Source organism: Thrips palmi, unplaced genomic scaffold (genome assembly GCF_012932325.1).
Source record: "Thrips palmi isolate BJ-2018 unplaced genomic scaffold, TpBJ-2018v1 HiC_scaffold_6, whole genome shotgun sequence".
Classification (NCBI taxonomy): Eukaryota; Metazoa; Arthropoda; class Insecta; order Thysanoptera; family Thripidae; genus Thrips; species Thrips palmi.
The window spans coordinates 6,024,421-6,044,897 of NW_023144633.1; the positions used below are offsets into that span (position 1 = coordinate 6,024,421).

A 20,477-nucleotide genomic window follows, 5' to 3' on the forward strand; every position below is an offset into this window, starting at 1 on the left:
CGATTTTCAAAGAATGCTGGTAACTGTTGCTGTCGCTGGCGGGCGGCGCGGGCGGCCCACCCCTTCCCCTCCCCCACCCCCTTTTCCGGGCCCCACGGTGTGCCTGCGCCGTCTTGGCCGCGCTCGCCGTGCTGGGCGACTGTCAAAACAAACATGGACGAGACGAGATTGGTCGAGCCTCGTGCAAATAGCGCCGCAGCGCGCCGCAACGCGTTCCAAATCCCCCTTTTTATTTTGGGCCCCTCATTTCCTCGCCCAGGACGCACAGTGGGCCAGAGGACCGGTGGTGGCGGCGGTCAAAACCCCAGACGCGTTTTGAGCTTCAGAGTCACTAAATGGGACTCGAACCGAACGTGTGACCCCACCGATGGATTCCTCGTTCGGAGAGCTATCCATTGGTGGGGTCGCACGTTCAGTTCGAGTCCCATTTAGCGACTCTGGAGCTCAAAACGCGTCCGGGATTTTGACCGCCTCCGCCGGCCTTCTGGCAAATCCACTGTGCGACAGTGGTCACGCGCTTCCGCCTCTAATTTCTCCTCTCCTCTTCTGTTGCAGTCTGCAGCTTCGTGGTCCACAAGCGATGCCACGAGTACGTGTCCTTCACGTGTCCCGGCGCCGACAAGGGCCCCGACTCCGACGTAAGTTGGCGACAGTGTGCGCGCGGTCCGCGCCACTGGGCAGGTACTGGGTGCTGCGGTCGCTGCGGCTGCTGCCTGGGTTGGTGTGGTGGCATGCGTGTGTATGTGTGTGTGTGTGGGTGGAGGCCAGAACCCCGCCACTGTCATGGGGTCGTCCAATTATCACGTAACGCTTTTTCCCCGGAGCGGCGGGACCCCTCCGCACGGTAAGTCCATCTCCTGGAGTTTCCAGGATCACTCTCAGGAGGTGGTTTTACTGTGCAGTACCAGCCTGACTTTACCGGGCCAAGCTCGGGACCGTCACGCTCGGCCCGAATCGCGTTACGTGAAAAAGTGGACGATGCCTTGACGGAGGCGAAGGAAAGCTGAATTTTTTTTTTTCAATGTAGCAGCGGGTGCAGACGGAGAGGTGCTGTCCTTTGGAGTTTGCTGTCATCGTCGTTTCCAAGTTCGTCGATCATAAAAATTACTTGGGGCTCTCTTCATTTTGGGCAGTTTTCACATTTAAGAGCAAAGAATCTTGCTAAAATCAAACATGATTGATCGTAGCTGAGCCATATTTCGCCTCGTTGTGTCGTACTGACTGCTGAGGATTCATTAAACTATGACTCTCCATCCATCCGTGCCAGTTTCCTTTGTCTTGTCCGCGGGGATCGTTTTCAACAGTGCCCGTTTCGTTTCAATCGCACTAATTGCGTTTTCTCTTGCAGCTGAGCCGTGTTGCCGTTGTCGCTATTGGAAGCTATCTGTGCAATCGTGTGGACGGCCACACTGCGGCCTGTGTTGGCCGGCCCGATCCCTTTCAGAGTGAAAGTATTGCCGTGTTATCAGCGTAGAGTGTCGCCCGGCCGCACAGTGGGCCAGCCGACCGGTGGAGGCGGTCGAAATCCCGGACGCGTTTCGAGCTCCAGAGTCGCTTAATGGGACTCGAACCGAACGTGTGACCCCACCAATGGATTCCTCGTTCGGAGAGCAATCCATTGGTGGGGTCATACGTTCGGTTCGAGTCCCATTTAGCGACTCTGGAGCTCAAAACGCGTCTGGAGTTTTGGCCGCCTCCACCGGCCTTCTGGCCCACTGTGCGGCGGGCTGTCTGGCCCGGCCCAGTGAGTGCGGACTCCCATTTTGCCCGCTATCGGCAATTCCCTGTCCGCTGCGGCAGCGACCGATTCGCGCCGCCCGCATTGCTCGCTCTGTCTCTCTCGCACCCCCACTGCATTCCGTGGGAGAGAGAGAGAGACGGGGCGAGGAGTGGCGGAATGGCTCGACTGCCGGCAGCTGGCACTCTCGGAGCGGTGCAATCCCCCGGCCATCCCTGGCATGCTCGATGTGGCGTGTGCACACGATGGGCCGTGCGGCTGTCTCGCCTTGATTCTCATTCGGAAAAGTGGGGGCGTCCCCTCCCCCGGAACCCTCTCCGCGCACAGTGGGCCAGAAGACCGGTGGACGTGGCTGAAACTCTAGACGCGTTTTGAGGTCCGGACTCGAACCGAACGTGTGACCCCACCAATGGATTACTCGTTCAGAGAGCAATCCATTGGTGGGGTCACACGTTCGATTCGAGTCTTATTTAGCGACTCTGGAGCTCTAAGCGCGTCTGGGATTTTGCCCGCCTCCACCGGTCTTCTGGCCCACTGCGGGGCGGTGTTGATATGCATCCGAAGGCCAGCGAGGCGGCGCCACGCTCTCAGCGCCGCCGCCGTCCCCTCCATGTCCCTCTGCAGGGCGATACCACCCGCGCCACTGTAAAATCGGCCGTAACCGGCCTCTCCCGCTTTCGCAACAGTGTAGCCGTGTGACCGTGTAACAGCCAGCCGGCGTGTGTTTGCCTTGTAGCCCGACTGGGAGGTGCAGCGGTGCGGCGGAACGCCTGCGAGATTCGGGATAGGCAACCCGGTGAGCGAGTGTGCGCCGCGGGCCGGCCTATGGCCTCCGTCACAGGCGTTAGACTGCACCGGTCTCTCACTCACGCCTGTCCTGTGTGTCTGTCCGTCCGTCCAACAGTGGGCCAGAGCGCCGGTGGAGGCGGTCAAAATCCCAGCCGAGTTTTGAGCTCCAGAATCGCTAAATGGGACTCGAACCGAACGACTGACCCCACCAATGGATTGCTCTCTGAACGAGCAATCCGGTGGGGTCACACGTTCGGTTCGAGTCCTATTTAGCGACTCTGGAGCTCAAAACGCGTCTAGAGCTTCGGCCGCCTCCGCCGGTCTTCTGGCCCACTGTGCGCCCGTCCGTCCGTCGAGACGGCCTTAGCCTGTGACTCCGTCGGCCCCCGTGGCTGGACGCCGTGTCGTGTCCCCACCCCTCGCACCCCATGGAGAGGCTAGGCGCCAGCCACCGGGGGCACTGCCGGGGCCCAGCGGAGGCCCCGCGGGGTGTTTCATAGCGGAACGGAGGCTTTGATGAGCTGCGCGAATAAAGTCAGCACTTTCAACTAGGTTTTTTTATTCTTTTTTTTTTGTTTCCGGAGAAAAAAAAATGTTGTCTGCCTGCAGAGGCGTGGCAGGTTTGTGTGCACAGGACGGGCAGTTTGCCTAACGCTCCTTTTCGACTCAACGCGGAAATTGTACTTGTTCGGTTTTCTTTTTAGGGAAATCAAAATTAAATCGCTCTAAAAAAAAAGAGTCCCTCGATTTTATTTCGGAATGGGAATCATTTTTTTTTTTTCGGGCCTCTGAAATAATAGGAGTTACTTTGGGAGCGATTCGGGCTCGGTGCGCGCCGGGACCGGAAGTACACCGGAAAGGGCAAGCGACGAGGGGAGCGTTTTTACTCGCTCATAACGGAACAAGTAGTCGTGTCGTGAAAAGTGTCCCTCAAGACCAGACGACCGGAGGGGGGGGGGACTTTGGTATTCATTCCCACTGCTGGCGCCGCTGGCTTACTGCTCGTTGACAATGGACGGGTAAAAAAAATCGGACACGGAAAAAAAGGTTTTCAAAGCAATAAAAATTCAATGTTCACACGCACTGCGGGAAAACAAGGTGCGCACGGATTTTGAATTTTGTTTGGCACTGTCGTGGGTGTGCTTGCCACTATGTGTTGCGCGTACAGGTCCTGTTTTTGATATGTTGTGTTGCACCAGCGCACAGTGTCTGTCGTGTCTTTTTTGTTGTTGTTTTTTGTACAGTTTTATGTGCTGGTGGTAGCGGCTGCTTTTACTGTGGCACTTCGGTTCGGGTCGACAGGGAGCTCGACAAGATAATCTCTCGATGGGTGCCTCCAGTTTTAAGAAAGGGAGAATGCCTGATCCTTTTTTTTTCCCTTTCGCAGAGAGGGTTGTGTTTGTGTGTAGTTGGGGCTTTTGGGCGATGGTTGGGGCGACGGGTTTGGGGGCTTGTTGAGGGGCCTTGAGGTTGGTTGGTTGTACACGAGACGTCCTCCACAGGCCACGAGGACGAAACACCGCTTCAAGGTGCACACGTATGCCAGCCCGGCCTTCTGCGACCACTGCGGGTCGCTGCTGTACGGAGTCCTGCACCAGGGCATGAAGTGCGAAGGTAACGGGCCGCGTCGGCCGCGCCAGCCACGCCAGCCACGCCACGACCAAGCTCACTTATTTCTCACAACACACACACAGAGAAACAGACGCAGTCAGTCGGTATTGCAACTACTCTGACCAAGGGGAAATCACAGTGAATTTTGGTGTACAAATTTATTGAATTTCAGTTGAATTTTGATAAATTTCAGTCTAATTTCGATGAATTTCAGTCAAATTTCAATGAATTTCAGTCAAATTTCGATGAATTTCAGTCAAATTTCGATGAATTTCAGTCAAATTTCGATGAATTTTAATAAAGTTTATTGAATTTTAATGAATTTTATTGAATGTTACATGTTTGATGAATTTTGGTGTACAAATTTGGCTGAAGTTATTTCCCCTTGACTCTGACACTGTGGTGCACTTTTTCCTTCGTGTTTTTATTTTTTTATTTTTTTTTCGGGGGCGGCACGGCTTGATATTCTTCTCACCTCTTTTGCACCAGTGTACTTGTTTTAACGATGTCTGGACACGACGGGGCACCAAGGGGTTCTTGGCGTGGCGTGGCGAGGCGAGCGGAATCTCACCGCTGGAACCGAGTGCTCTGTGTGCCTGCCGCCTGATATGTTTGCGCGCTCATTTTTTACTTTTATTATCGTTTTTGTTCTTTTTCCCTTCTTTTTTTGGTGTTTTTGGTGTTATTGTTGTTCTTGATGTGCTTGCCTGCCTGACCGCCGCGGCCACCCGCCCACCCTCTACCACCACCACCACCACCATCTTCATCACCACCTCCACCATCACCACCACCTTCACCACGGTCATGAGGGGCCGGCCGCCAGTCCCGAGTCAGGGTGGCGAGGGGTAACCTTGGGGCGACGCGGCGCGACGCGGGGCGAGGGGCTGGCTGGCGATCGCTGGCGATGTGACCGACCAGCTGAAAAGGACTGAGCTGTATGTGTGACTGTTCGGTTCGGCCTGCAGGCGGAGACTCAGAAACACAAGTGGGAAGTGTTCTCCTACCTGACACCTACGTTCTGCGACCACTGCGGATCCATGCTGCATGGGCTCTCCCACCAGGGACTCAAGTGTTCAGGTAACGTTAGGCCTCACCCCAGGGCACAGGGCCCCAGGGCACAAGGCCCCAGAGCAGGGCCGAGGGTGCCGAGGGCACAGGCAGGGCGCAGTGACGCGGACAAGGACCGCCTTTGGAGGAGTACGTATCTCACAAACGGCTGCAGAAGTGTAGGGCCAAGAAGGTTCCGAAACGTCATTTTCAAATTTGTCTGGTTGTCCTTTGCACAACACTCGTAGTAATTATTGCCGTTTATGAGATAAGGACTTCTAAAACTGTGCACCTTGTTTCGTTACAGCAGCGAGCCCTGGCTTAGATCCAGCCTGACCATTCAATCAACTTTTAATTATTTCTTAAGGGATTCCTTTTCGATGAGACTTTTTTTCCCTGTGCTGCGTAACGTAGCTGCGTTGCGAGATGACTTTCCTCGACTTTACTTAGTCTCTTTCCCTTTGATTCCGAGATCCAGGTGGAGTGGTTGTTTTACATTATTAATGGTCAGGCTGTGGTCGTCCTTCAGAGACTCCTTCGACAGAGCTCTGTGGTCGGGGAGTTGGGGCTCTGCCTGGTGGTAGTCTGGTCCCACGGGCTTAGCAAAGGTGGTGGGTTAGCTTTCTACACAGGCCTAAATAATAATAATGATTAAATCCCGTCGCCGTTGACGTAAGTTTCCCCGTGTTGCCTCCACTTCTGCTCCTATCGCAGGACATTAGGGTGAAAGTGTGCATCACGGGAAAACTCACTCATCGGCGTGCGGTGTGCTAAATAAAGAAATTGCTAAACCTAACTCGTTCAAGTATAATTCGGCCCTCCCGATTCTTAATTTGTATAGAGATAAATTAGTCATTTAGTGTTAACGTTGCCATAACACCTTGGGTATTATGGATTACACGTAATAATTTGCCTGTACATGACGCTAATGTTTCATGAGTAAATTTGTAGATTCGCTTTTAATGTGGATATAACGGTACTGTGTCTCATTTCCACCGTGGTACTACTTTAAACGGCTTAGACTCTCTTTCAAGATTAGAAAGCACTTAAATGACGTAGAAGCACTCGTACCATTGTAGAGATTAAAACTCTTAAAAATGCTATTCCTCCGGAGGTAAGTAAAATGGATGGAACTGCGTCGGGTAATTTGTTTCGTTCGCCTTATGTTAGTTTTCTTTTTTTATGTTTTTGCTAAAAGATTACAGATATTATTTGATCTCGAAATAAACGATGATGTTCTCATATTTTATTTTATCGATAAATAAAATTCAATATTTAATATTTTCGGCGTAGTTTTGAATGTATAAACGCGTTTCGAGCGAGAGAATGCTCCTTAATCAAGTTACCCCAAACGCTGTAGTTTGCCGAGACCCCGTTTCGGAGTAGTTCAGTGTCGGGCAGTAGTTCTCTCTGTCCGGCCACTAAAATAAAACACATGGCAACTAAATCAAATAATAAAATGGCGCAGTGGCCTGTTAGCGGGTGATGTGGTAGTCCCTTGAACATAGGCTCACACAGACATAGCATTAGGACACTAAACTTCCTTCTTATCGGGGCACGATAAACAACCTATAGATCACTTTGAAGTATCTTCTCGTTTCCAGTGTTACTGGCATGCAGAATCCAAGTTAACTATCGCTCAGCCAATAAGGATACGATTCAAGGACCTGCACTCTTCGAGTTCTTTTCCAGACCTTTCTCTTAACGGGACCTACGGTGAGAAAAATGAGGGACTCCGTCTTGGTTTGGTGAAATCCTTTCTGCATGGGGATAGAAACGGTTGCTCTAAACATTTTTCAGCTGCTGATTTTCCAAGTTATTCCTATCTCTTGATCCCGTCATAATCTTAGTGGGGTGCCAGGAAGACTGTACACTCTTTTTTTTATAATTGTAGGCATAGCAAAGTTGACCTGAACCCGAGGTAAGTAGATAGCGGCGCCAGGCAAGCAGGTGAAAGTCGTACATCCTTCCCGTCAATGACATTTTATTTGGAATGAATTCTTATCTTTGCACTAATTTTAATTTACAAACCAGTCGCATTTATGGTTTTTGAACCGGCGTTTTTACCACGCGCTCTGTTTTACTGGAAGCAGATTTTTTTAAAAGGCGAGAAGCAGATCACCACTTTGATTCTGACGCAACACGCACCTCCGTCACTCTTGTGTGCACTACTATATTGATATGCCGTTTCGGGCGTAGCTTCCCCCAGGGATTTCACTGTAAGGGTAGCTTTCAGGCAATGTGGGGTTAAAGGAAATACCCTCTTCGTTGGCTTCCAAAGTACGAACAGAGAGCGTTCTTCCTGGGCTTATACTCACCATGTTCTTAGTTGTAAATTTTTGCTGTAGGTTAATTAACGCTTAGTTTACTTGTTGTTTCGCTCCCCCGTCCACCCAGAGTGAATAAAGTGATTCACTTTCGTGCCGTCCAAAACGACGGCACCTATCCCCTCTCGCTGGGCACTAGCTTTGAGTGAGCCGTTTCAACAGCAGATACTGCAAGCTGCAATCGATCCTTAGCCTTAATGAATCATATTTTTCTGCTTTTTGTTATTATTCGTATTATTATTCTTGGTGTTTGTATTATTGTTAGACTTGATGCATTGACTCACGGTAGAGTTGGCTTCTAGCTCTTCACAAGAGGGCCTCTTGTGTTGGAGTAGCTTTCCGCATACTTACTTTAAATTTGTCTCGCCTTCTCCCGCATTAGTGACGTCTGTCAAAGAGCCCCTCTAGCCCTCTAGGATCGTTGCTCTCCCGTTTCCTCCCGATAATTATCTTTGCCCAAATGGAAAAGAAGCATTAGTACCCTTCTTTGTCTTGCAGAGGGAATTCGGTGAGCTGTCTCTGACCTCATCCTCGTGTCTGTTCCAGTATGCGACATGAATGTGCACAAGCGGTGCGAAGAGAGCGTCCCCAACTTGTGCGGCTGCGATCACACGGAGCGGAGAGGCCGCATCGAGCTCAAGATCCACACCCAGGGCAGCAAGCTCACCATCGAAGGTCAGTTGCTGGGCTCCGTTGTCCACCGGGTTGCCTACACTGCAAAGTCGGTGGCAAGTTTGCTTGCCGCAATATTGGCTAGCCTTTGGGTTGTGCAGTGTTTGGCAGGACTACAAGCATAGTTTTGACAAATTACAGTGCTTCTGCTCAACCTTCAATTTTTTTTATTTGTCGCGTTTGTTTGGCGGGGGATAGTGGTGGAAACTCCTTTCTTTGGGCTAGTTTTAAAAATATTTACCCTTTTCTCTCCCTTTTTTTCTAGTACGGCAAGGCAAAAATCTGATTCCCATGGACCCCAACGGCTTGTCGGATCCTTACGTCAAACTCAAGCTGATCCCAGACCAAGATAATGTCAAAAAGAAAACCAAAACAATTCGATCATCTTTGAATCCAGTTTGGAATGAAACAATTCAATTGTAAGTATTAATGTAGTGTGTATGAATATTGTGTGTTTTGAATTAAAGTTATTAATTTGTTACTTCTACTTCCTTCAGTGACCTAAAGCAAGAAGATAAAGACCGGAGGCTTCTCATTGAGGTGTGGGATTGGGATAGGACATCCCGTAACGACTTCATGGGCTCTTTATCCTTCGGCATCTCAGAGCTCCTGAAGGCACCTGTTGAGGGCTGGTTCAAACTGCTTACTGAAGAGGAGGGTGAATTTTATAATGTGCCAGTTCCTGAGGAAGGTGCAGACTTAGCACAACTGAAATCACAAATGCGGGTAAGTAGAAAGGTTTTTAGACACCCTTGGAGTATACTGACTGAATAAATTTTACATCAATTTGAACTCATTATTTTTTTTCACTCTCCATTGTGAGCTATTAAGTTTTTCAAATGGCACACAAGTGTGTTTTGAATTTCGGTTCTTTTGCCCATACCTTTGGTCCTTGAGCGAGTAAATGTACAATAGAGGAAAAGAAAAAAAAATCCCATTGGTGTTCATACATGTGTAAAAAGAAATTTTTTGTGTGTTTTTGTTTTGAGTAGTGTATATTATTTTTGAGAACACAAACTTAGTTTAGCTCTAGTAAACAAAAAAAAATATTTGTTGTTTTTTTAGTACGTTTTTGTTTTTGCCTATTTTTGAACAATTGTGTTTATTTTGTATCGTGTCACTGGACCTATACAAGTCTTCTGCCACTTAGCAAAATTTTTTGCAGTTCATGTTTATTTTTATGTCTGTGAAGCTGTACAAATCTTGTATAGCAAAACTTCCATGTAATGCATTTTATTTGAAAAAATAATTTAGTTTTATGCCTTTACAAACATTCTATCATTTGCTTTTTGAGAATGTTCTCTTCCTTTGAGTCTGTCTTCTCATTCCTTCCACATCGGTTTTCAGTTTGCCTTTCCTTCTGGGCGCAGACCTGTCTTTCGTATCTTTTGTCTGTTCTGTTTCTCAGTACTGTATTCTAAATTTATCATGATTAAAGTAATAACTAAATACACACCCTATAAATTCTATCATCTTTGAAGCTGCTCTATGATCATTGAATTTCCTTGTATTTAATTAATGAATTTGATTCAATCTATTTGGCAGCAGTCCATCTAACCAAACCAAAGAGTATGATACATGATCTTTATAGCAAAAGGTTGCCCTGTACATAACTTTATATGCTTCATATTTTGCTCGTAAATGCATCATAACTTCTCCAATGGAATCCTTGCCAAAATGTTTAACAAAATTATTGTACGCCTTAATGGCTTGCTTTCTGCACCCACCCGTCGGTCATCCCAGGGAGCTACAATTATTAGCAAGAGCAGCCAGCTACGACAATCGGTGGGCACTAGTCTCTTTTCTTATCTGTAAAATTATCATATGACATGAGCAGTTTTTCTTTTATGAGTATGTTGCCTAATGTCAGATATAGGGTGCATGGAATAGTGATGTAAACTGTATTAGAAAAAGATTTTCGGATGGACTTACATATTATGCCATGTTTCTAAAGTATGGCTCCTAGATTGGGAATAGATACCTGAAATAGATCTTGCTGTATAAACTCATGTAGCAATTACTGCAATCTCTAGCACGCCAGAATGATGTAATTCTCTTAGAGTAGTGGAGTCAAGTCATAGACTAGACCTAAGGACTTCAATGAAACTAATGTAGTTGTGTCGAAATGACGTTTTGTTGAAATGACCACTAGTCAGCAATATGCTTTTGCCAGAATACATTTGCAATAGTGAAGTCTCAATAAAGTGCTTGCTGACTCAAATGAAAATTGTTGAGATATCTAACATTTAAAGAAAATAATCATTTTTTCTAACTAAAATAATGCTTCCTTAATGTGAATTTACCTTCATCTTCATCTCTTGTCTTTCTATCCTGAATGCTGTCTGCCTTTGTGATGTCTGCGCCCACATCCAATTAAATCGTGCCTTTCATGTGCATTCAATTAAATTATTTGGAAACTACCCTCTGGTTTAACTATCATAATTATTCCACTGATATTTGTGACGAATGACTGAAGCACTACCTACAGAACTCTGAGAATTTGGGCTTGCAATATGTTTCAACTGGAATCTGCCCCTATTTGTATTTTTGAGACAAGTTGGTAATATTTGAAATCAGAATTTACTCGTAGGTGATGCTTTATTTTAGCCAGTCTCATACAATCTTATGAATGCTTGTTTTTGAATCATTAACATGCTATGCTGTCACGAAGTACTTCTATTCAACTTAATTTGAAAAATAAGTAAATATAGCAGTAGTGCTTCCGACAGGGAATGGAGCAGTCTTTTACTGCTGTAAGTTAAATTTTTCTGTTCATACTTCTTTTTTCTTATCCCAGAAAACCTCCTTAAGTAAGAAGCCACCCATGACATCAGATAAAGAGGTGCCTCACAACATGGGGAAAAAGGACGTTATAAGAGCAACGGATTTCAACTTCCTCATGGTTCTTGGAAAGGGCAGTTTTGGAAAGGTAGGCCCTTTCTTAAATTTTTTCTTAAAAATTTTATATTTTGATCGATTTGGTTGATTTCAAAATATTGTTGTGTTGTTTTTGCTGTAGGTAATGCTGGCAGAACGAAAGGGTACAGATGAACTGTATGCCATCAAAATATTGAAGAAGGACATTATTATTCAAGACGATGATGTAGAATGTACCATGGTTGAGAAAAGAGTCCTTGCATTAAGTGCAAAGCCTCCATTTTTAGTCCAACTTCATTCTTGTTTCCAAACAATGGTAAGTACTATTTTGAAATGAAAAATATTGAAGATGGGAAGTTTCTGTCCCAAGAAGAAGTAACTTATTTGTTTGTTTGTAGGATCGCCTTTACTTTGTTATGGAGTATGTCAATGGAGGAGACCTTATGTTCCAAATTCAACAATGTGGAAAATTTAAGGAACCTGTTGCAGTGTAAGAATTTTTTTCCTAGGTTTCATGATAATATTCTCCTCTTCATTTAGGTTGTTAGTCATTTATAAATATATAATTGTTTTCAGTTTTTATGCTGCTGAAATTGCGATTGGTCTTTTCTACCTGCACTGCCGAGGCATTGTGTACAGAGATCTGAAGCTGGACAATGTGCTTCTGGACCAAGATGGTCACATAAAAATTGCGGATTTTGGCATGTGTAAGGAAGGCATTACAGGAGACAAGACAACCAAGACTTTCTGTGGCACCCCAGACTATATTGCTCCTGAGGTAAGCCACCTCAAATTGTTACAGTAATTTTTGTAGACAGCTAATAATTATCTATATCTGATGCAGTAAATATTTTGTTCCAGATAATTTTGTATCAACCCTATGGCAAGTCTGTGGATTGGTGGGCTTATGGTGTTTTGTTGTATGAAATGTTAGTTGGTCAGCCACCATTTGATGGAGAGGATGAAGAAGAGTTATTTGCATCTATCACTGATCACAATGTGAATTACCCAAAAGGGCTGTCAAAGGAAGCAAAAGACGTTTGCAAGGGAGTGAGTTTCAAAATTATGGTGACATTTCTCTTTAAAGAAGCTTTTGAAAAAAAAACAGTTGTAAATTTTTAACTTTCTCCTTCATTTTTCAGTTCCTTACAAAGAACCCATCAAAGCGTTTGGGATGTGGCCCCAGAGGAGAAGAAGATGTACGTGGCCACACTTTCTTCCGACGTATCGATTGGGAGAAGATTGAGAACCGAGAAGTACAACCACCCTTCAAGCCTAAGATTGTATGTTATTCTAGGTTTTAAATATAACTTGATAACCATATAAGTTCTTGTCATAATTCAATGTTTCGTTTTCACTCTTTCAGAAACACCGCAAGGATGTCAGCAACTTCGACAAGCAGTTCACTTCAGAAAAGACAGACTTGACACCCACAGACAAGCTGTTTATGATGAATTTGGATCAGACAGAGTTTATGGGCTTCTCATTCCTCAACCCAGAATATGTCCAGCATGTTTGAGCAGTTCTTATGTTCAGAAAATTGGATGAAGCTGGAGAAACAACATTGAAACCATGATTATACATCAAGTCGCAGAGAGAGAGAGAATGTGCTTTTCAATTTGCATTCTTTGTGTTTTCTTGCTTTGAATTGTCGGATGAAGGGTAAAGATTGCGGGGATTTGCGATGACTGATGTAGAGCTCAGTGCCCAGTTTGTGGGATTCATGGCCTCTGTAGTGAACTTGTGTTAAGATTTCATTCGAAGACCTCCTCTAGCTCTATACATTTCCCAATTTTTCCAGGGTTTTTATACTCAAAGATATAATCATTCCTATGGCGGTTAATGTAAATGAGATTCTTCTCTATTTTGCATCTGTGCTTGACATCTGTTCCATTCTCAAAATTTATTAAGACTATTGAATTTTATGAGGTCATAGAAAACAAAGCTGGGAAAAACATTCAATATGAATTATGGTAATTCCTTGTATAAAATTATCATTTTAGTTTAAATACTAAATACTTTTGTGCATCACCAAGCAACAAAACTCTTGTCAGGGAATGTTGTAGGCCATTTTATGCCTCTTGTACCTGTGCCATTTGATCAAAGTGTCTCAGTATTGATCTGTTTCTCATGTCATTTTTTGTGTACTTCGCAGCTTTGATTCTCTCTTAGCCTCTTATGTTTTAATTTTCTGATATCTAAGTATCTGATCAGATGGATGTGAATACTATCACTCATAACTGAATCAATGCTCTGTTTGTCCTGTCTTTTTACTCATGGTGTAGTTTTAATTGGCTAATTGTATGATCAATATTTTTGCTGACAGTTTAGTAGATGCCAAAGCTCGCTAGAAGCATGAGCATTTTGATCTCAAGTAGTTTTGTGCGGTGAGGGTGAGTGATGGTATGGACATAACTCAAGCTCAACTGGAAAGTGTGTCAAAAATTCTGAGGGCATTCTTGGCAGCCTTAGATCTTTAATTTGAATGGCAAAAACGATCTTGATGCTGCAAATGTCGCAATTGCTTTTTGTCAAACTCTACTTTCGATACTTTTCTTTGTTTTTGTATAACGGCCAATGAGTTAGTGCTGTTTGGGCACGGTGCTTGTAATACTTGTTACTTGGGACCTACGTACTGTACTCGAAGGTTTAATGCTTTGTTATTGTTTTGTATTCTAGAAATTTTTTCGGCCATCATTTATCTATGGGTGCCTTGTATCTTCTTAAGACTTCTGAATCTGATTGGAAACATCTTACCCCATAGCTTCTTATTTCTTTGAGGTATGTGCATGAGACAAATCATAAGTTGTATTAGCCTTGTAATACTTTCTTCATCATATTTGATAGAAGTAGATTTTTTAAAATACATTTCTTAACTGGTCATTCAATAATTTTAGGATGTAAGATATCTAGCAAAATGAACCATTCAGAAAATGTCATTTTTCGGATCATAAAACACACAAATGTCTGTTACATGAAACTCACATTGTGTTCCGGGCCAGCAACCTGAGCTCATCTTTTGCGCTGTGTTTTCTTAGCACTTGAAAAAGATGCACTCAATGTGCACTTTCAAGTGACTTCATGTCAAAGATTGCACATTGATGCTGTAGTTGTGTACTTTATTCACTTCACGTCAGTGATAATATTAGGATTTTCACAAATACTGGTTCTTACTTCCTCAAACCTTCTCAATTTGAAAAAAAAAAATTATTGTTTGACTAAAATCTTAAATCATTTTCCTGGTTTCAGTGTTAGTGTAGGATGCCTGTAGAATGTGAGGATATATTTGCATTAAGTGTGGGTGCCACTTTTGTATCAAACACATGGCCTTCTCTGAAGTTAAAAAAAAAATGGTTATCTAATCTAGTAATGCTGGGTGCTCTATTTTTGCTCTCACTTCTAATTTTAAGCTGCCATAAATCCTTCATCCTAAGTATGTTAAAGATGGTGCCTTCTTTCTCTCAGCCAAATGACTATCTTTGAGTTTGTGAGTTAGTAAATTTGATGATAGTGTGCAAATGAGTGGTGAGTTCAACTGGATGTGTGATTGAGTGTGTGGATAAAAGAGAAATCTATATGTGATTCTTCCTCTCTTTCTTTCTGTTTACTTTTAATTGTTCTCAATTTAGACCAAACACAATTGTGATTAAGATTTAACTTTCCCTCACTCTTGTATGTTAAGCACTATCTTCCCTGTATGAACTGCGATAATATTGATAATTTTATTATTTTTAGAAACAAATAGTCTATTGATTTGCACTGGAAACTGCCAATTTTATGTACTTCTTCTTTACATTCTGTTTTTTTTGAGGTTCTTAAAAATCTCTCTTTCTTCCCTGCTGTCTTGTGAACTCTACACTGATATTAATGTAGCTTTCTTTTCTGTGCAGTGTTTTGATTACTTTTAAGTTTCTTTGTCTTGAAGTTCTTCTTGTATGTGACATATCGCCATGACAGGTCGAGAATTGTGAAGTAATTCTTGTTCAAATCCATCCACGATCATAACAAGTTGTAAATTTTAGTGGCGTATTATACCTAATAGATTAATTCATCTCTGGAAGTTGTCTCATGTTGTCATCATTTCATTTTTGATTGCTTGATATGTTCACTGAAAACTAAGTCAAACGAAAAGTGATGTTTGTGTCCTGGTTCATTCTTATCTTCACTGTTTAAGCTGTTCACAATGCCTCTAAATCCTCTGACATTTTCAACAAATGAATGATGACACCGGCCCATTTCACAATTTTCCATTTTCTATTTTTGTCATTGTTGTTGTTTTCTTCATTCAGAGTCAAATAAATATGCATTTAAGCAATTTTTAGTGAACATTTCACATCTCTCTGCCATTCCTCTCTGGAGCAAGAGTTGTGGAATGGATCATCATTGCAGGTTTAATTCTGTTCCACAGTAACATTCCTAAGTTGTTAAGTGCCTTTGTTATCCCAGGAGTATATTGCATCAATGTTCGCTTCCTGTGTTTTGTTATTTATTTATTAATAATTTATTATTAACTTACTTTGTTCTACTGTTATTTGTTAGTTGTGTTACAAATGTATATTCCAACGTCAATGTGGCAATATGGGTTTCTGTATGTAATGTGATTTTCCTTTTTGCTACGTGACTAGCAGTATCCCATCAGTAACAATGATGTGCTACTTCTATGAGTTAATGTAAATATTTCTCTACAACTATGAAACAATACATTTTGAATATTCTAAACGGCCTATAATGAAGTTTATGTACAAAGTTAAGAATGGGAAAAAAAGTAAGGCTATTTTGATTCTTGTTCACACTAACTATGTCACACTTTCCTATGAAGTGCAGGGCTTTTCGTTTAGGTGAAATCGCCCTTTTAAAATTTTGATCATAAGGGTTTTGAAAACCCGGGCTTTGTTTCCACACTGAAATAGTGCGTTGATAAAATATTGTTTGTTTCATTGTTGCATGATACATTACATGATTTGTTCGACAATTGATCAATGATTGAAGTCATTTTTTGGTTCTTTTGCTTCTTGAAACATACTTACTTGTACTAGGCAAGGTCACTTACCTCCACCTCCCTCATCTCAGGATGTGAAAAACCTGAAGGGAGGTGAACATACTTTAAACTGGGAAAAAATTATTGTGTAATGTAGTAAAGAAGCAAGTGTTTTCGAACTGCACCTGTGACTTTCTGCACATAATTTTAAAAAGAAAACATGCTGTCTGTCTTTTTCCTTTTTATAATTTTGTTTTTAGAATGTTTTTAATGGAAAAGCCAATGGTAGCAACAAAAGATATTACTATAATTTATTTGAAATTCTTTTTTAAGACAATTTAAGTGCCAAGAGGCTAAGATTAATCCTTCTTTCTTGTATGTAGTTTTTTTGATAATAGCAAAATACTATTAAGAAGTTATCTAGCTTTTACAGAAATGCTCAGATTTTTTTTCTTTGAGAAACATTTGTGAAAATTTGTGATCTTGTTATTCTCTCTCATCTTGAACTGTTTCACTTTGAGTACTTGAAATTTTAATCACTTTTTATCAAAAAAATTAAAAGTGGTCCTGTTGAATTTAAACTACCTATGTGCTTGTAGTAGTGCTGAGCGTTATTTGCTGAATGGCTGTAACGTTCCACAACCCACTCTAGTGCTTTATTGGTTATGTCCAATTATTCAATAATTTTGCACCCAAAAATAAGTGTATAATGTTTCTGCACAGAGTCCATGCGAGATAAACCGAAGCGGATTTCTGTTGTATCCCTGTCCGTTTCTTTTCTTTTTTAATAATAATTCTGGATTAGATTCATCCTGATTCCACTAATGAGAGAAACTGTGTTCTTTCATTTGATGCTTCAACTTACATTCAGCAGCCTATGAGCTTCACAATGCCATAAGTCACAATATAGTTGCAAATCAAATCATCGAAAAATTTTGCTGGGAATCTCTGAGTCCCAAGTGTATGGATATCTGATTCTAGGCAACTAGTTACTCTTCCAATTCCTAGTTCTATCAAATCTCTGTATATTTCCTAGATCTGTGATAAATATATCACACATTGTTCATGTTTGTTAATCAATCTAACTATAGTCATTGCTGGTAGACTGAAAGAAAGTTGTTGCTTGAAGTAAATGGAAAGGGCATATCAAAATGTATTCCATATTTGCATAAAAAGACTAAAATTGTTTTGTGAAACTGTAAATTGTTACTGCTTTTCTTACCAATAGTACTGCTTGTCATAAAGAATACCTGGTATGCCAGCCATTATTGTGTATCATGCATTTGCCTTAATGAAGGCACAACTTGTTCACTCTATGCTTTCAAATAACTAATTACATGAACTTATGTGCCACCTAGAAGAGTTTTTATTTCTTTTTCTTTCCTCACACACTAACACTTTTGCACAACTTCCAACCAGTGCAACTGAAGCAAAAACTTAGAACCTTCCCTGCTGTGCGGAAAAAGAAATTGCAAACAAATACAAGACTGTACATCGAGAGGCGTTTCAAACTTGAGGGCGCCTTTTGCTCACAAAAGAAGGGGGCTAAGAAGCCTCGCCCCCCCGCACACAGCAGTGAAGGGTAGGGGCGGGTGGCTTGAAAGAAAAGGAAGGGGTAGGGGAGGGGGCGTGGTGGTCCATGTTGCCTCGGCATCGGGCTACAGTCGGTCGGTGTCCAAGCGGCGAGGCGGCCCCGCGACCACTCGCACCTCATTGGCTGAGCCTGGCGAGCCGAGCCCGCGCGAAGGCAAGGCAAGGCCGAGCAGCGCAGCCCGCACTCCGTGCCACTCCGAGCACGCCACGGCCACCACACTGGGCCCCGGCGACGGCGGGGACAGCCGCCGCAACAAGTACACCCTCTTGATGGACAGCTCGGCGCGCGCCCGACCGCTTCCGCGCAACACGGTACTCGGACTCTGAGCCTCCACCCCGACGCCCCGACGCCCCGACGCCCCGACGCCCCAGCGCTGCGGAGCTACAGGTATGGAAAGGCCTGGACCGCCGACTCACCGCTAACACTCTACCAAAAATGTCCTGTAAATGCCGTTAATTTATTACCAGTTTTCACTGTAGGTCAATTCACAGCGTTTACTGTGATCTGCTCACGGGATTCACTGTGATCTTGTTCGCGGTGTTCACTGTGATCTGGTCCCCAGTAAACACTGTGAGTTTGACGCCGCTAAGCACAGAAGTACTGCAAATCAGGCTCCAATTCACGGCGTTTACTGTGGCCAGATCACAGTGAACACTGTAACCGAGATCTCAGTGAACGCCGTGAACTAGTTCACAGCAAACGCCGTGAATTGCAAAACAGCAAACATTGGTAATAAATTAACGGCGTTGACAGGACATTTTTTGTAGAGTGAACCGGGTGGGCCGGCCAAGGACCTCCAGGCGCCTTCAGGAACTCCAGGAGCTACTGGAACTCCAGGACCTTGAGCCCTGAACTTTCTGGACCGAGTGCAGGGTGTGCTGTGACAGGTGTGCCTGTCACGCGCCTGTCACGGAGAGCCCTGGAGCTGGAAAAGATAGTTTTATTCTTTAACCGCTGTTGATTGGTGGCAGCAAGGGGAGGAGCCTAGTCGACTGTTGCCATGTCGCTTGTTTCCTTGCAGCCAGCTTGTCTTTACCCTTCTCTGGGGTGGGTTCGGTGTCTTCGTGGGTTTAAAATGACACATTAAAAAGTGTAACTCTCAACACGCTCACTACGAACTGAAATCAAAGGGATGGGGGAAATCGCTGCGTGTTAATGTAGTTCTGCCCTTGGCTCCTGGAACTTTATCTGCTTCTGCGGCAATGACAAACCAGGAACCATTTTTGCAGTGTGCATTGAAAGCCGTACTTCCGCTGCAAAGTGCCCGGCAGACGGTGTGTGATGCGGTCGCCCGAGAGGTGGGTGCCCCTGGCTCCCCCTCCCCCTTCTCGCGTTGCGTGCCGCGACGCAATTGTTCTTTACAGCCAATCAGTGATGGACGGCGGCATTTTTCTGCACGGGAGCAAAACGCCGGATTGGGATTGAGATTCGGGTTCACCCCGGCCGGCCACGGGCCACGGCCTTGGTCTTCCCCGACAAAGTGCGCTCTTCCCGCGGAACAGCGCGAACAGCGAGTCGCGTGAGCCCCGCAGACCGCAGCGGACGGCACGGGACAGCATTATACCAGCACACTGATTCCGAGAGTCGTTTTCACCGCTCTGTCTCTCTCGCGCCTATAGGGAACGCCGGGAACGCCCCATGAGTGCGAGGGAGACAGAGCAGCGCCGGGCACGGAGTAAGGAATCCACTTTGGCGCAGACAGCGCAACAAAGGTGCCGGCGGCACGTCGACAAAAGACTCGTCGCTGTCGATCAATGTCTAAATTCCTATCTTGGCGAGACTCTTGTTAATCCACCGACAGCACCGCTTGCCGCTTTTTCAATTTCAAACCGAAGCTCAGGACAGCAGTGCCCGCGACACGCAGTGGGTCAGAAGACCGGCTCAGGCGGCCGAAACTCTGGACGTATTTTGAGCTCCAGAGTCGCTAAAATGGGACTCGAATCGAACGTGTGACCCCACCAATGGATCCCTCGTTGGGAGAGCAATCCCGGGGTCACACGTTCGGTTCGAGTCCCTTAAATGCATTTAGCGCCTCTGGAGCTCAAAAAGCGTCTAGAGTTTTGGCCACCTCCACCCCCATACCCCCCCAGTAGAGGGTGACTGCCTCAGACAAGACACAGCCCGCTTTTGAGGTTTGCAGTCTGAGTTCTGTGTTTGTTGTAGTTGCTTACTCGAACGCTAAAGGTCTGCTGAGGCCTAACAGCGCCGATGACGACCTGTCTTCTGGCCCACTGTGTGACAGTCCACCTGCACGGCAACGCGCCTTAATTCGCCCTCCGAACACGCGCCTCGATCTCAAGTGCCGTACAGTACGACATTGTTGAGTGTTTTTTTCCTCGCTGCTAAATCTGGCACCCCAAAGAAACCCTCCAGTCCAGGGACTGTCCAGATGACCGCCAGGCAGGCAGGCAGGCCTCCGAGCATTGCGGGCTTGCCTGGTCGCGCCTTGGCGAGGAACAGCACAGGCCGGGCCTAGCTCCTTCGCCCCGAGGCACCCGAGGTGCTAAAGGGGACTCGCAACATTGTCGCACTTTGATTATGCCTGCGGTATGAATGTTTGAATGTTTGCCACTTGGCGCCAAGTTTTCTTTCAAGATAATTTTTTTAAAAGAAATGTCTAGCAGGTATACTGAAGTTATTTCTTTGCATCCGAAGATCGGAGTGCCTATTCTTTAAGAAACAACCCTTCATTCGGATAGTGTCCTGAAAACTGCGACCTCACCACTTGAAAAAAAATCTTTGAGTGGGCGACTTATTGCAGTGTGTGTTTCCATTGGCTTTAAAGCGCCGCGCTCCGCCTTTAGCCCATAGGTCATGGATTGGGTTCGGGTTCGGCGAACGTCC

At 44.7% G+C, this 20,477-nt stretch overlaps 2 protein-coding genes across 7 annotated transcripts in view; both read left to right on the forward strand.

Annotated features, from left to right (window-relative positions):
• Nucleotides 1–17,401, forward strand: part of LOC117651929 (protein kinase C, brain isozyme) — a 75,529-nt gene extending 58,128 nt beyond the window's left edge. Inside the window, exons 1-14 of one of the 6 annotated variants that reach the window (XM_034396541.1) lie at nucleotides 556–638; nucleotides 5,104–5,215; nucleotides 6,790–6,901; nucleotides 8,059–8,187; nucleotides 8,450–8,603; nucleotides 8,682–8,910; nucleotides 9,928–9,969; nucleotides 10,982–11,113; nucleotides 11,204–11,377; nucleotides 11,460–11,551; nucleotides 11,638–11,839; nucleotides 11,923–12,111; nucleotides 12,204–12,344; nucleotides 12,428–17,401. In XM_034396541.1, the coding sequence (XP_034252432.1) occupies nucleotides 5,183–5,215; nucleotides 6,790–6,901; nucleotides 8,059–8,187; nucleotides 8,450–8,603; nucleotides 8,682–8,910; nucleotides 9,928–9,969; nucleotides 10,982–11,113; nucleotides 11,204–11,377; nucleotides 11,460–11,551; nucleotides 11,638–11,839; nucleotides 11,923–12,111; nucleotides 12,204–12,344; nucleotides 12,428–12,580 (1,782 nt within the window). In that variant the 5' untranslated portion in view covers nucleotides 556–638; nucleotides 5,104–5,182 and the 3' untranslated portion in view covers nucleotides 12,581–17,401. Of the gene's footprint in view, nucleotides 1–555; nucleotides 639–4,029; nucleotides 4,142–5,103; nucleotides 5,216–6,789; nucleotides 6,902–8,058; nucleotides 8,188–8,449; nucleotides 8,604–8,681; nucleotides 8,911–9,927; nucleotides 9,970–10,981; nucleotides 11,114–11,203; nucleotides 11,378–11,459; nucleotides 11,552–11,637; nucleotides 11,840–11,922; nucleotides 12,112–12,203; nucleotides 12,345–12,427 lie in introns of those variants that run through there. The other 5 variants (XM_034396538.1, XM_034396537.1, XM_034396540.1 and 2 more) reach the window with 5 other exon arrangements.
• A 418-nt stretch (nucleotides 17,402–17,819) lies between these two features.
• LOC117651872 (putative ammonium transporter 1) overlaps nucleotides 17,820–20,477 on the forward strand; it is a 13,577-nt gene continuing 10,919 nt past the window's right edge. Inside the window, exon 1 of the mRNA XM_034396411.1 lies at nucleotides 17,820–18,020. The gene's annotated coding sequence lies outside the window, so the exon portion shown is untranslated. The remainder of the gene's footprint in view (nucleotides 18,021–20,477) is intronic.